Source organism: Microchirus variegatus, assembly GCF_963457635.1.
Source record: "Microchirus variegatus genome assembly, chromosome: 7".
Classification (NCBI taxonomy): Eukaryota; Metazoa; Chordata; class Actinopteri; order Pleuronectiformes; family Soleidae; genus Microchirus; species Microchirus variegatus.
The window spans coordinates 5,077,459-5,092,266 of record NC_139808.1 but is presented as its reverse complement, the minus strand read 5'-3'; the positions used below and the strand labels follow the sequence as shown (position 1 = coordinate 5,092,266).

The 14,808-nt window shown below is 38.8% G+C and overlaps 1 protein-coding gene across 1 annotated transcript; it reads left to right on the top strand.

Moving 5' to 3' along the window:
* Positions 1 to 4,361: 4,361 nt before the first annotated feature.
* Positions 4,362 to 14,312, top strand: soat2 (sterol O-acyltransferase 2; the record flags this gene model as incomplete). The annotated part of the gene is made up of 15 exons (XM_083892611.1): positions 4,362 to 4,440; positions 4,769 to 4,827; positions 5,001 to 5,128; positions 5,226 to 5,279; positions 6,465 to 6,572; positions 7,249 to 7,531; positions 9,722 to 9,797; positions 10,610 to 10,694; positions 11,173 to 11,218; positions 11,390 to 11,519; positions 11,838 to 11,935; positions 12,295 to 12,393; positions 12,531 to 12,666; positions 12,920 to 13,065; positions 14,197 to 14,312. The coding sequence occupies 15 exons, from the start codon at positions 4,362 to 4,364 to the stop codon at positions 14,251 to 14,253; spliced, it is 1,584 nt and encodes a 527-aa protein (XP_083748737.1). The 3' UTR covers positions 14,254 to 14,312.
* Positions 14,313 to 14,808: the final 496 nt, after the last annotated feature.

Sequence of the window (14,808 nt, the reverse complement as noted above, 5' to 3'; positions counted from 1 at the left end):
TTGACTGTTTGTCTTTCGGTAATTGTAACCAATCTAAGAAAAAAAAAAAAGATATATATATATATGACGAGGTCAGTGACCTGTGACGCTGTACCCTACGTATACAGGAAGTAGAACTATATGACGAGAATGACTGAGTGGTTTAAAAACGACAGCGGCACCATGTCTGTGTTTGTATGTACGTATGTTGGTCGGTTTCCAGTGCGTGATCTAGTGCATGCAGTTCTCTCCTGTAGCTGCTGAGAAACAGTGCTGTTATAGGGAACTTTCAATAAAGATGAAACTGTGTACATATCATTACTACACCGTCTTAAATCTCTTTTTAGCCTTTTATTTTTCTGCTTCTGTATAGAAAAGCATATCTACGCTGACAGAAACTTTCCCCGCTGATATAAAAGCAGCTGTAAAAAATCAGCTGTAACACGTGTGATTTATCTCGGTGTCATCTCAGGACAAAACTAATCAGCAGCAGGAAAAAAGTAAATTAAAAAAAATGCTGCACTTCAAAATGTCACCTTGACTCATGGTTAAGTTGAGTGCACAGTAAAAACAAAGGCATCTATATTAATGCTGTACTGAATCTCACCGTCTCACTTGTGGCTGATTTATTCCCTCCTCCTCCTCCTTACGATAATTCAGAGCACACAACATAATAATAATAATATCATAGCAGAACATAAAGGAAAAACATGGATTTCAAAATAAAAGCACACATTGTTTTACTGAGAATATCCTCATTGTGCAAAGTAGATGTTTTTTGTTGTTGTTAAATAATGCATGCACAGTCCGTATAGGTTTATGTTGTTTGTGTGAAGTAAGAACACTAAAACCCACCAAATTCTCCTAATGTTTTTAATATTTCACAACTTGATGTACGATTGTAAAACAGGGACGGAATGTTTGTTGCAATTATTGGCTCAGGGTTAAAAAACTGGGACTGTAAACTATGCGATTGCACAACACAATATTTGTTTGGTTTCATGGAGCACAAATGATATCAACCTGAACTCTATAGTGTCTATGACTAGTTTCATACTTTATGTTTAATTTCCAGGAAGGTAGGAAGTACATCTATCCCCTCGGGATCTATAAATATGCAAATTATATCCATTTAAAAACTTTTAACTGCAGCACACAAGATGTCTTCTTCAATTCATTATTGCTAAAGCTTTTCTTAGTGCTCTGGTCTGGAGTTGTGTAAGCTTACAATCCTGTGGGGAGCGATTGCTTTACAATCTAACTTGTGATGCTGTAAAAAAAAAAATTCTTTGCATGTCACAAAAATAACGTGACAGAAAAGTTGTGTTATTAATTTAAAATTAACAGTCCTTTTTTCGTATCAAGATAAGTATCAATAAGAAAGGAACATATTTGAGTGGTGTTGCAGGGGTTGGAAATCGAAATCACTGCCAATGTACAGTATATTTTTAAGTGGTCAAAGGTGAACTGGGGTTGGACACCTGAGGGTTTGGCGTGTCAGCCAATAGGACAAGGTTCAAAAAAGCAGCGAGAGAGGGAAGGAGAGAGGACAGCAGACAAAATAGACTGTGCTTAAAAACTGCTACAGCAGTTGTCTCAGTTCAGAATCAAGGACTGAAACGACATCTCGCCCTGAGGACCAGTGACCGAGCCTGAGGCAGGAAGACGACGTGAGTACAGAAACAAACACAACACAATGGCATTGATTTACACATCTGTCATCTGTCACTTTTATTAGGATTTCATCAAATGTGTATAATTTGTAGTTTTAAAAACCAAGTAGTGGGTAAATTCATTATGACTCATGACTGACTTAGTAAAAATGTCTAACAATAACAGTTTTCTGGTCACTTTAAATGTGAGTTCTGAGTGAAATGTGGGATTCAATCACTTGAGGTTAGTCAGTGACACAGTCTGTTAACGAAAATATTGATTTGTTCCTCTAAAAAGATACGTCAGTCACTTGGAAATACTGTAGGGACTCTGAGGAGGTCCTACATGATTATATATCCTGTCTCATCTGATTAGAGGATCTCAGATTATGTGCCGTGCTCCCTCTTTGGACTCTCTATTAAGATATTTTAAGTTGGAGCTAATATGACGGCTATAGCTAAATGTATCAAATAAAATGCCCATCATCAACATCACAATGAAGTTTGGTTTACAGTAGAACACGGATCTGCAACCATTTTTGTCCGCTCTCCACCCAAATAAAAGGAATGTGGAGCCACAAAATTTTTTTTTGTTTTTAATAGAGATCTATTATAATATATAGATTTGTTGCATCCATGAAATTTAAGAACTACAAAAAGAAAACTGTTGACATTTCATTGCTATTTTTACCCAACCTTTTATACGGTGGAGAAAAACACCTAGTCCTTCCATTGTTTGTGGCAAATTAATGAAATTAAAATGAATCCACTTTCAAATAAACAAAGCAATATTTGGATTGTGTGTAGTTCAGGCTTGAGACCTGCCAAAGATGGAGAGGTCTTTATGTGTACTTCTTCATGTACATATTACTGCATTTAAGTTTGTTAAGGCCTTTTAGTACTGCGTTTGCCGTTGACATTGGATGTGATGCACAAAATATTAAAACACTTGGCTAAAACAGCCACGTCTGGCTCAAGAGCTGCAGGTTGCAGATCCCTGGTTTAAGAGGGAACCTTTTAAGAAAATGATGCTATCAAGTTATCAGTGATCCAGGCCTAATACTCAGTATTTCCATTTTAAACAATAATATCCACATTGTGTTGTAGAAAATAGAAATCAAGCGTGAGTTTACTGTAGTTCAGTTGCCTACATCAACTCTCCTGATCTGGATGACTTCACAGTCTCTTACTCTGCAAAGAATCGTTACGTAATGACTCATCCGTTTCAAAACATGTTTTTCCTAATCTCCCCCCCTCCCCCCCCCCCCCCACCATCACGTCATACATTATCTGCATGTCCGTTCAAAGCTCATCTATCTATCTGCAATTTGACATTTTCTGCACATGAGTGACTGAACATGGAGCATGGATTAGAAAATGAGGTCACTCCGTGTCTTCACTATAACACTCGGTCAATCTCTCTGTCACACTTCTGTCTTATCTCAAAAAACCAAGTGAACTTCCACTGGAGACTCATTGTTTACATTTGTCTTGACCTAAAATAACCACTGATTACACCACTGGAGGTAACCACAGTTCAAACCCCACTGACACACACACACACACACACACAGTACATGATCACGCTTTCAGACAGTGCTGTGTGAAAGACGGCACTTTCCCAATTTGGGATTCATGTGAGTAATCTCACCTCCCGTACTTTGCTGCTCGTCAGGAATACTAATTTTTTAATAGTGTGAGGCAAGCTGCCAGCAATGAGCCCAGTGACCTGATGTGTAATCTCTTAATTTATAGTTCCTGGCTGGAAATCATCAAACCTCAACAAAGGGTAAATTTGTAATGAATCACACAGAGGAAAAGATTGTTGGAACTTACAAGCATATGTTGCACTAAGTTTTTTTTTAATATTAAGCCTTAGAACACAGAGCATTTAGGCTGCTTTTTTCCATTACTATGTTAAAATGTGTTTACAGAGGCTGTAAGAATGTGCAGGATAGTGTCGTATATCCTTTGTTCAGCACAACCTATAGCCAATCTGATGAAAAAGATTTTTTTTAAATTTTCACCAACTATATAAACACACCTGTCCGGGCCCCCCGAAAGTGACATGATAAAAAAAATGACAAAAAAAAAAATTGAAATCTCGAGTTTGAAAGTCGAGATCTCGAGTTTCCCAAAAAATTTTGGATTTTTTTTTTCATTTTTTGAAATCTTGATTTTTTTTTTGGAAACTCGAGATCTCGACTTTCAAACTGGAGATTTTTTAAAAATTTAGATAAAAAATTTATTAAAAATTTGCCTTTTTTTTCATAATTTTTGGGAAACTCAAGTTATTTATTTATTTATTTATTTTTTTGTCATGTCACCTCGGGGGCTCCGTACACCTGAATACAAAGTACAATTTAGTTTTTTTATTTCTTTTTTAAATCGGATTGAATTTGTGAAAATTGGAAATAAGTCCAAATTTGCTTGGCTCATTTTAATGAACAAAAATTAAAGAAAAACATTTCTTCACAATTACCTCTTCTCCTGGTTTAAAAACAATATATTCGATTGCATGTGGCCCCAAACATTTGATATCAGTTATTAGTCTTAACATACAGGACATGAGCTACCTGTATATATGAAGCCAAATTGCTAGGTTTTTTTCTTTTTCCACATCTTTCTCATCAGGTGGCTCCAGATGAAATGTATTTTTTTTACTTTGATATGCACATGATCTTTCACCCATCGTCCCAGTTAATTATACTGTGTGTTCCAGTGGTAACCATGACGACCACGGAGACGAGTAAGGGACCGTGGCGCCGCAACGTTAATGCCCGTCAGTCAGATGACCCCTCCAGTCATGGTACAGTCTATAATTTTGGTATTTTGACAAGTTTTTCATGTAATTATCTACAGATTGAAAAGAATAAAAACTTAATATTAACTAATCTTTTCATCTGTGTTAAAAAATTACATAATTTTGAGGCCTTTAATAAACTTAAAGCCCTTAAACTAAATTGTGTGTTGGCTAAGCTGAAATACTTCAGCTGCAGAAATATGACCACAGGGTGTGATGAACCTTAAGCTTATTTTTTTGTTTGGTAGTTTGTTTGGTAGTTCAGATGCAATATTATATATATATATATATATATATATATATACGTATATATAAAGCTGTATTTTCTCTGCAGTTGGGAGTCAGGCTGAGGCACAGGAGGAAGATCTGAGACAGTGGCAGAAACACGCACAGGTATTCATTTCCCACAGCCACTCTGTCTCCCTTATTTTAATGATGAGAAAAATAAAAATGTTAAGACGGCGCAGAGCAAACTGAATTCAGTATAATGTGCGTATGTGTAACGCAATAAGTCCCTAAGGTGTTGAACAAAAACTAATATCTTAAATGTGATTTTCCTCTTGCAGAAGTTGAAGGTAAAAGTCCTGGAGCAGGTTCAGGATCAGCTCAGTGATGTTCTTGACAAAGTTCTGACTGAGTCCATTCAGCCCTTCACCAACATTCAGCCGGCTGCGAATGGAAATGTGGCAAAAAGGTGAGGATGTGTCTGCTAGATACTCGATTTAACCACATCTCCTTGACTGTGCAGCATGTTTGTTAGAGGTTTTTTTCTTCTTCTTGTTTTGTTTCAGATCTCAGAAAATGGATGATGGCAAAGTGTTTATGGAGAGGCCATCACTGCTGGAGTAAGTGCAACAGACTGACTGACAATTTATTTCCTATTCAGAGTACTGAATATGACCTACGGGAGAGGATAAGGGCCACACAGGAAAAATAATATTTAAGTTCTAACTTTAAACTCAGAATTCTGACTTTATTCTCAGAATTCTGTGTTCAAAATCAGAAATGTAGGGTTTTAACATCAGAATTCCGAGTCTTAAAGTCAAAATGATGAGCTTAAACTCAGAATTCTGACTTTAAAGGGACACTGTGTAGTATTTATGGGTTTATATAACCCAAAATCCACTTTTTTATACATATTATGTGCTCCTGCATTGTCTAGTTGCTGTATAATAGTTTTTGTTTCATTTTCGTAGTGTTTCAAAAAGTCATGTAAAATAACATGGTCGAGGGCCGCGGTTGCATTGCCACTGTTAGCAGCGAGACGCCATGTTTCTACCGGAGCCTGTAAGGACAAACGCGAGAGAACAAATCAAGCGTCTCTTTACTTGTAGCGGAAGTCCCGCCTCCTCTCTCTCCGCTTAGTCTGCTAAGGCCGCGGTAGCTCGCCCTCTCCCTCGCCTCACGAACCTCATCTGCTGACACGGAGAAAGACGACAAGGACGACATTTGACCAGCTGAGGACACCGTAGCGCTCAGGGAAGGGAGGGGGTGAGCAGAGCAGCAGGTCTTTGTTGTAAATTTCAGCCTCTCCTCTAGATGGCACTATAAACTACTTATTTCACCTTTAAAACTCAGAATTCCAATATTTAAAGTCAGAAATTCTGAGTTTAAACTCAGAATTTTAACTTTAAAACTCGGAATTCTGACGTTAAACCCAACATTTCTGAGAAACACAGAATTCTGCGAATAGTCAGAAATCTGAGTTTAAAGTCCGGACTCCTGTGTGGCCCTAATCCTCTTCGTATATAACCACCTGTTTTCATAGAATGTTTTAAATAAAAATACAAATAATAATAATAATAATAAAAGACTGCATTGATGTCAGGGAATGTCAAATTTACAACCACAAACCCACATTATACACAGCATTTTTTGAAAATAAATGTGTTTTCTATTGATTACCCTTACCAAATAACAGACTGAGATGTACACATGGACATTATAGATATATGTAGAATACAGCGACATTTATGTGTTTTTAATGACAGTATTTCATATTTCCTTCTCTGTGTCCTCCTGTCCATCAGTGAACTCTTTGAGATCAATCACATCCGAACCATCTACCACATGTTCATCGCCGTGCTGCTCATCTTCTGCCTGAGTACGCTGGCTGTCGACTACATTGACCAGGGCAGGTGGGTCACATGTTGGTAAACTAACTAACTAACTCTGAAATTAATCCAAAAGGAAATCTTTTTTTTTTTTTTTATCCTGAAGCTTTATTTTTTTTTTCACAAACCTCTGACTCGCTTCAATCACCTGCCCCACTGCTCTGCTCTTCTGGTAGTTGATTGTGCCGTCAATCCCTCGGAGTATTTCTGCTGCTGCTGCTGCTGTTGCCTCGGGCGGCACAGTCGTGATTTGGTTGCACTGCGAGATAAATTTTTATGCACCTCACATTAGCACGTGGCAGCAGACAAGGCAGACAACTCTGGTGTATGCAAAGGATTTGAATGAATTCCCCCGCCTCAGTTAACACTGATTTTGATATGGTAAACCAATCGGGTGAAAAATAACATCCCCTGAATGTAGTCGTGTGTTGAATTTTAAAAAATCTTGCTGCAAAGAGAGGGTATTTCTATTTTATTATTATCATCATCAGAGGGGTCTTTTCAGCATTTAATGGTCATTCATGCTTTAATATCATATCGTCGCCCAGTTTAAAACTAAAATATTGTATCACCCTGATGACACTGACAACCTGTTATTTTCCTGCTCCTTATAACTTAGTTATTATCACCAGTGTCAGCATTGAAACGTACTTGCTGATAGTATAAAGCTCACTCGTCTCCCTTTTCTCCCAAATCCCAGGTTGGTCTTGGAGTTTGACCTACTTTTCTTTGCCTTTGGGAAGCTGGGCACAGTCATCCAGGCCTGGGTTGTGATGTTTGTCTACACTCTGCTCGTTCCCTATTACTCCCTGGTGTTTTGGGGATCAGTCTACCACGTCTTCCCCTCCAAGCTGGGCCTCTCACTGGGGACAGGCTTGATCTTGTCTGCCGCACAGACCTGCGTTCTCGGACTGTTACCGATCTACGTGGTTGTCAACCACGAGCTGCCGCCAGCCTCGCGGTTCATTGTGATACTAGAGCAGGTCAGTGTGTGTATGTGAGTGTGTACTTGAATCTCTTACCTCTTTAGGACATTTTTTCTGGCATACACCCTGAACATGTCAGGATCATTAGTCCTCATGGAGACCAAAACCTGGTCCCATTTAGACAGAAGCTCATTTCTGGAGGAAGTGGTTTAAGTTAAGGTTAGGGTTTGGCATTATCTGGATATAGTTAACCCTTAGAACATATAGAATTGTGGCTGCTTTTTTCCATTACTATGTTAAAACATATACATAGAGAGACAATAAGAATGTGCAATATAGAGCATCTTATCTTATATCCTTTTTTTCAACTCATTTTCACCAACTATATAAACACATCTGAGCAAAAAGTACTCAAAATGTTTAAACACACAGTTGAAAGTTCCCTTGGCTCATTTTTATGAACAAAAAGACCAGGATGTCCATATAAGGAGATGTGTATTATTCCCACGGCAATTTACCATGGGTGCAGCCAAACTGCTTTGGTTAGGCTACCCAAGGGAATAGGAGTCAATGCATGTGTTTGTGTCAGTTGCTTAAACACATAAACAAAAGCAGGTACATCAGTAGAACAGTAAACATGCCAACAGACAAAAACTAGATCACACTTGCCATTTTATGAAACTCTTGGCAAACTGTCACCGTCTAAATGTCATTTTCTGTGACTCATTGATCCTGACATGCCTTGATACAGCATTGTATATTCAGTTCTAGAGCAGAGTCGCACAACAAAACCACTTTCATTCTGCCTGACAATTTCTCATGTGCATACACTACATTTGTGGCAGTATTATATATTTATTAGGCTTGATTTAGCAAAGGCTAACATCAGGTTTCCCAGGGTGAGGCAGCAGAGCCGAGCTTGGGTCAGGTTGTTCAATGATTTAAAGGTTCCTTAAATTTCAAAAAAAAAAAGTGTCACATTTTTTATTCCACTCCTGCAGTGTGTTTTTATCGCATACAGGATTTTATTGCAACGTGAACAGCTGCTCAGAACCCAAGCTGATAAATTCTTACTAGGAATGACATAATAATGCAATTAAAAATATAATTAATAGTAGATAAATTTACATTAATTGCTACTCCAAAATTATAAAAGCAGCTCTGCCACCAGCAGGAGAACTGTGATAAGAAGAGCCTGCTGGTCAGTGATGGCGGCCTTCCAACTGGAATCCACTAAAAAAGACAGTGGTGCCGCCGTGCTGGAAAACCCTCTTCATCCTCTTTATTACACCAGCCCTGGCCTCACAAACCCATTTAAAGGGACACTGTGTAGTATTTATGGGTTTATATAACCCAAAATCCACTTTTGTATACATATTATGTGCTCCTGCATTGTCTAGTCGCTGTATAATATTCTTTGTTTCATTTTCGTAGTGTTTCAAAAAGTCATGTAAAATAACATGGTCGCGGGCCGCTACTGCATTGCCACGACGCCATGTTTCTACGGGAGCCTATATAGGCAAACGCGAGAGAACAAATCAAGCGTCGCTTTACTTGTAGCGGAAGTCCCGCCTCCTCTCTCTCCGCTTCGTCTGCTACGGCCGCGGTAGCTCGCCCTCTCCCTCACCTCACGAACCTCATCTGCTGACACGGAGAAAGACGACGAGGACGACATTTGACCGGCTGAGGACACCGTAGCGCTCAGGGAAGGGAGGGGGTGAGCAGAGGAGCAGTTCTTTGTTGTAAATTTCAGCCTCTCCTCTAGATGTCACTATAAACTACTTACTTCACCTTTAAGTTCGAAGATAATGAAAGTGAGGTAATCTCCCTTGCTTTGATGCTTTTGGAAAACTTAAGACCTGAATCCTTACCTGACATGGTACCATGCAGTGTCTTTGTTTATTCTGAAGCTGCACAAACGACTTTAAACCACTCAGCTGTGCAAATGGAAGAAGTGTTTTCCCGCTATTTGCAGATTGATGACGCGTCACGGCCTAAACTGCGGTTTGTGAAAGGCTACAATGATGTGTTTCAGAGCTACACGGGAGAAATGATTGCACAAATATGTAATATATTGTTTGGTCAATGTGTACTAAACCTGAAGTGAGAATGAGGCCATAATGATGTCGACTGTCCTCTTCAGGCACCCGTGCCCCGTGAACGTAATGGAGACAGACGACGCAGTAACTAATATTACCGATACATCATTGTCTTACTTCAAATCTATCTGTATCAATTTCCCTACAGATTCGATTCCTGATGAAGAGCTACTCCTTCATCAGAGAAACTGCTCCTGCTATAATGAAGAATACGCCAAAGGAAGGTACTGTATTGTGTTGATGTAGGGTGCATTTGCTCCTTGGGCTGTATCATTACTCATAATGGCACCTGAGAAAATGACTAAAACAGATCTCAGCAGGTCGCCATCTAATGATTTATGCTGAAGTGAAACTAACCTTGAATACACATATACAGAACACATAAACAACCGGGAGAGTGTGTACATAGCAGTAGCTCAGTGAGCGTCTGTTTTAAAAGTCTATTAATGAGAGATAAATCTGCGAAACACGGGGCATAAAACCAATAGTCAGGAATATGAATATGAACTCACTGCAGAGAAGAAAATACAAACTTCACAGTTTGACTCGGTTTATACGGGGTTATAAAAGGAAACTGCAAAATATCAACGTGAGTTTTGTATCATATTCACGTTTCTATTGTCACCAATAACCTTTCATACGTTTTAAATGACAGCAAGAGTGGGAAAACGAGACTGAAGTACAGCAAAATCAGTCAGGGAAATATATTATAAACATTAGAGAAGATCATTTGGCTTAATGGCTTAGCGATTTGGCAATAAACCCAAATCAGTTAACTTCAAAGACAGTAATTAGTTGGCAAATTTCTCCATTTAGGCACAGAATTGCTTTGCAATTCACCAATGAAATGTTAATTGCTGCTATATTAGCAGCAAGTGGCACACGTACATTTTCACCTCAGAGCAATTTTAGCTCTTTTTAATCAACTGAAGGAAAACTTGTCACTCGGAATTCCCTTTGCCAGATTTTTGAAAAATTGATTTCTTCTACTTTGATGGTCATTCTTACTTTAGTGTCTTTGTTTTTTTTTTTGCAGGAGAAGATCCAAAATTCCCAACGTTATCAAGTTACCTGTACTTCCTCTTCTGTCCTACACTCATCTACAGGGAGTCGTATCCCCGGTGAGACAAAACAGAGGTTTCCTCAACAAATGTAATATTAATGCCTGTTAAAGCTGCAGTCAGTTTATGTCTTTATTACCATTCCCTTCAATCTATCTATCTAGTTAGCTTGCGAGCTACCAAGCTGTCTGTCTGTCTGTCTGTCTGTCTGTCTGTCTGTCTGTCTGTCTGTCTGTCTGTCTGTCTGTCTGTCTGTCTATCTATCTATCTATCTATCTATCTATCTATCTATCTATCTATCTATCTATCTATCTATCTATCTATCTATCTATCTATCTATCTATCTATCTATCTATCTATCTATCTATGGGGAACATAGGTACGGTCCCTTTCTAATCTCTATGTTTGAAAAATGCATCTTGTCTGTGTGGAATAAGAACAGCTGCTGTCATTAAGCAACATGACATATAACATAAATAACTGTCTGATGTTGCTCCACTGGAATCACATTCACATACTCGTCTTTTCTTCTTCCCAGAAACACCCACATAAGATGGAATTATGTTGGTTCCACTCTCGCCATGGTAAACTTTGATACTTTTACTGTCATACTGAGCTGGATTAAGTAATAAAATCATAAAATACATGTGGTTAATAGCTTTAATATTTATTTAGACTACTTTATAAGCCTTTATTTCTTTTGTAAGGTATGACGTGTAAATGCTGTAACATTGTTGATGATGATCTCTTTGTAGATCTTTGGCTGCCTGTTTTACGGCCACTTCATCCTCGTGCGCCTCTGTGTGCCCGTCTTCAGATCTGAGACCAACCAGACGTTCACTATTCGGACAATGGTTCTTGCCGTTTTCCACTCAATATTACCAGGTATATTGTGCTTTTCAATCAGCTCCAAACGCCCACGAAAGGAAGCTGTTTTTGTAGTGGAAGTGGATTTTCCAGGCATGTAGCAGAACGTCAGACGTGAGTGATGGTGGTGATACAATTTATGACGTCGTTATGCAATCCTGTAATCAGATGCAGGTTATTTAAAGACATGTTTTATTACCCTCTTTTAGTGAATAGCTTTTCAAGTAAGTGCTGCTACAAAAGCTTCAGTGTTCAGTTACAACTCTTATGTGAAAGCAGGGAGCAATGCCACAAGTAAAAGAGTATTTACACCCGCTCTGTTTGTGTGTTTCTCAGGTATTATGCTCCTTCTGTTGTGTTTCTTTGCCTTTCTGCACTGCTGGCTCAACCTCTTCGGGGAGCTGCTGCGTTTCGCCGACAGAATGTTCTACAAGGTGCGTATGGTGTGGTTGATGTGTGTCCTCCGAGGATTCACAATCATTAATGACACGGTGATAAAGAAGCCCCGTGCTCTCATCTGTCTTTAATAATCGTTAACACGTTTTAATCATGCTCTTTTTGCACTTTTTTGGAGTTATTTGACTGGTGAGCAAATGGAATGTCGCCAAAGTTCACTCTGCTTTCAAAAATCAAATAATACATCCATCCAGTGTCAACATGGCAAATATTGCATCATGTAATTTCTTTTATCAACATAGGTCATGAAAATACTTTATTTATTTTAACATAATATTTTAATTATTTTGATCCATACACGTTATTATATAATTATTTTTTATATATAAATTTGCAGGACTGGTGGAACTCTACATCCTTTGCCAACTATTACCGTACCTGGAATGTGGTGGTTCATGACTGGCTGTATTACTACGGATACAGAGACTTCCTGTTGGTAAGTCCTGTCACGGAAAAAGTGATGTATGGATTTTTATTTTTCACACTTACATGTCACATTATGAACCGCGTCCTCGTCCTGAAATCCCAGTGACCCCTGGAGCTCTGATGTGTTCTGTTCTCTGATCCCTGCAGCTGTCAAAGAGGAAATTCCGAGCAGCTGGCATGCTTTCAGTGTTCATTGTCTCCGCCGTCGTCCATGAGTACGCCTTGGCCATGGGTTTGGGATTCTTCTACCCCGTCATGTTCTGCCTCTTTGCAGTATTTGGAGGTGAAGCATTGACTCAGTACAACCAATGTTCACTTTAATATGAACAGAGATGTTTAAAGGAACATGATGTACATGTTACTGTCCATACTCTGCTGCACTGTGCTCTCAATCTTCTCTGTTTGTTTTGTTTGTTTTTGTTTCGTTAAACGCTCTCCCAGTCTGACCCACTGTCCCCTCACATAGACGTAACACAAACACAGAGTTAATGTTCAACTCCTCACAGATAAATACATGTTCTCATTGTTGCTCCCAGTGGTGTTCAACTTCACCATGAACGACAAGCGTCAGAGCCCCGTGTTCAACGTCATCATGTGGGCGTGTCTCTTCCTCGGCCAGGGCGTGCAGGTGTGTCTGTACTGTCAGGAGTGGTACGCTCAAATACACTGTCCACGGGAAGAGGTACGTGTCTGTCTACTCGCCTTACATGAGTGAGTGCATTATCTGCTGCGTGTACTGTAAAAAATGTACTCAAAATGTGTAAAATCGGATTGAATTTGTGTAATTTGGAAATAGGTCACAGTTCAAAGTTAAAAAATAAAAGAAAAACAGTCTTTTTTGTGACTTCTGCACAATTCTTGCTACTTTATATCGCTACTAAAAACTCAGCAACTTGAATGAATGAAAAAAACCCTGCATTTATTAAAGCCTGAATATGTGACCGCTAAAGACACACCCCCAGGATGTCCATATAAGGAGTTGTGTATTATTCCCACAGGATTTTAATTACCATGGGTTAATTAAGTATGAGAAACATGCAGGTTTTCTTTCTGCAGCTTCTTTGTAATTCCGGTGCATTAAATACTCAGGTACACACCTATGTTTTATAGCAACAATAAATGCTTCAACATTCATGGTTTTTGTCAGGTTTTTATTTAGCTTTATTATTTTTCCTGTAATTGAATTTGACTTTAATAAAACCTGACGAACAGAAAGTATCCTCCGGCAGATGGTTGTATTTACACCGCCAGTCTCTTCTGAGATTGATTTATCGTGGTGTTTGAGGACGTAAACGACTTTTCCCGCTCGACTGACTTAAGCTCAGCGAAAGGAAGAAGCTGCACAGATGCACCAATGTGGTCTTCTACATAAACAGACGGTTGATCTCTGCAGTACTTATTTTGTGCGTTGACTTATTTGTAAAGCAATAACCAACGCCGCACACGTGTTAGGAGAGTAAACATGTGTCGAGTAAATGATTATTTTTAAAACTCTGACATGTTTTTAACCCACAAATACCCTCCTCCCTCCCTCCCTCGTTTCCAACACTGGAGTTTGATGAAGTCGCAGATGTGACGGATTTTCACGACAGCTGGACACAGCTGTCCATCTTACTCCATCTTACACCACAGTGTTTCCTCTGCTGAGGCCTTCTCTCTGCAGCCTGTGCTGCCACTCACACACACACACACACACACACTGGCTTAACACAGATAACAGCTGTCTAAAAATAGATGTTTAAGATTATTATGTAATAAGAGATGGATGTTAATTAATACAACTCCTGTTTTTGTTTTTTTGTTTTTAAATCAGAATACGTTCTGGGAGCTGGTGATTCCTCGATCCTGGTCCTGCACCTACCAGCTATGAGTCTGCTGCCGAACGGAAATCTTGAAAGTTTTGAAAAGTTTTTGTATGTACAGATTTTCTTGGGTCAAGATGTGAGTATTACTGTTGTCTGTTGTATATTTTTTACCTCTGCTGAGGAGCTTACGTTTTGTTTGTCTGTCTCTCTGAGAGCAGCATAACTCAAAAATAAAGGATGCGTTTCAACTAGATTTTCTGGGGATGTAGGTTATGCCCCAGGAATAAATTATTAGATTATTGAAGCAGGACTTTTGTGTTAACCTTGTGAGATAGATGGGAGTGTATTGACGCCACCTTGGTAGAGGTTTGCTCTGCAATTACTTTTTCAAGTTATACAGTTAATATAAAGCGTTAAAAATGTTTTATTAACCACCCATCCCAGACCAAACAACTGTTTTTTTGTAGACTACATGTGTACGTAATAATTTATTATTTCTTGCTTTTCTAAAAGCTATGACTTTTTTGTTCATTTTGTATGGGCTGAAATATGTGCCACAAGAAACTGAATTTGAATCACATAATTTTAATTTGTATTGTTTAATTTGAATCATTGCTTTG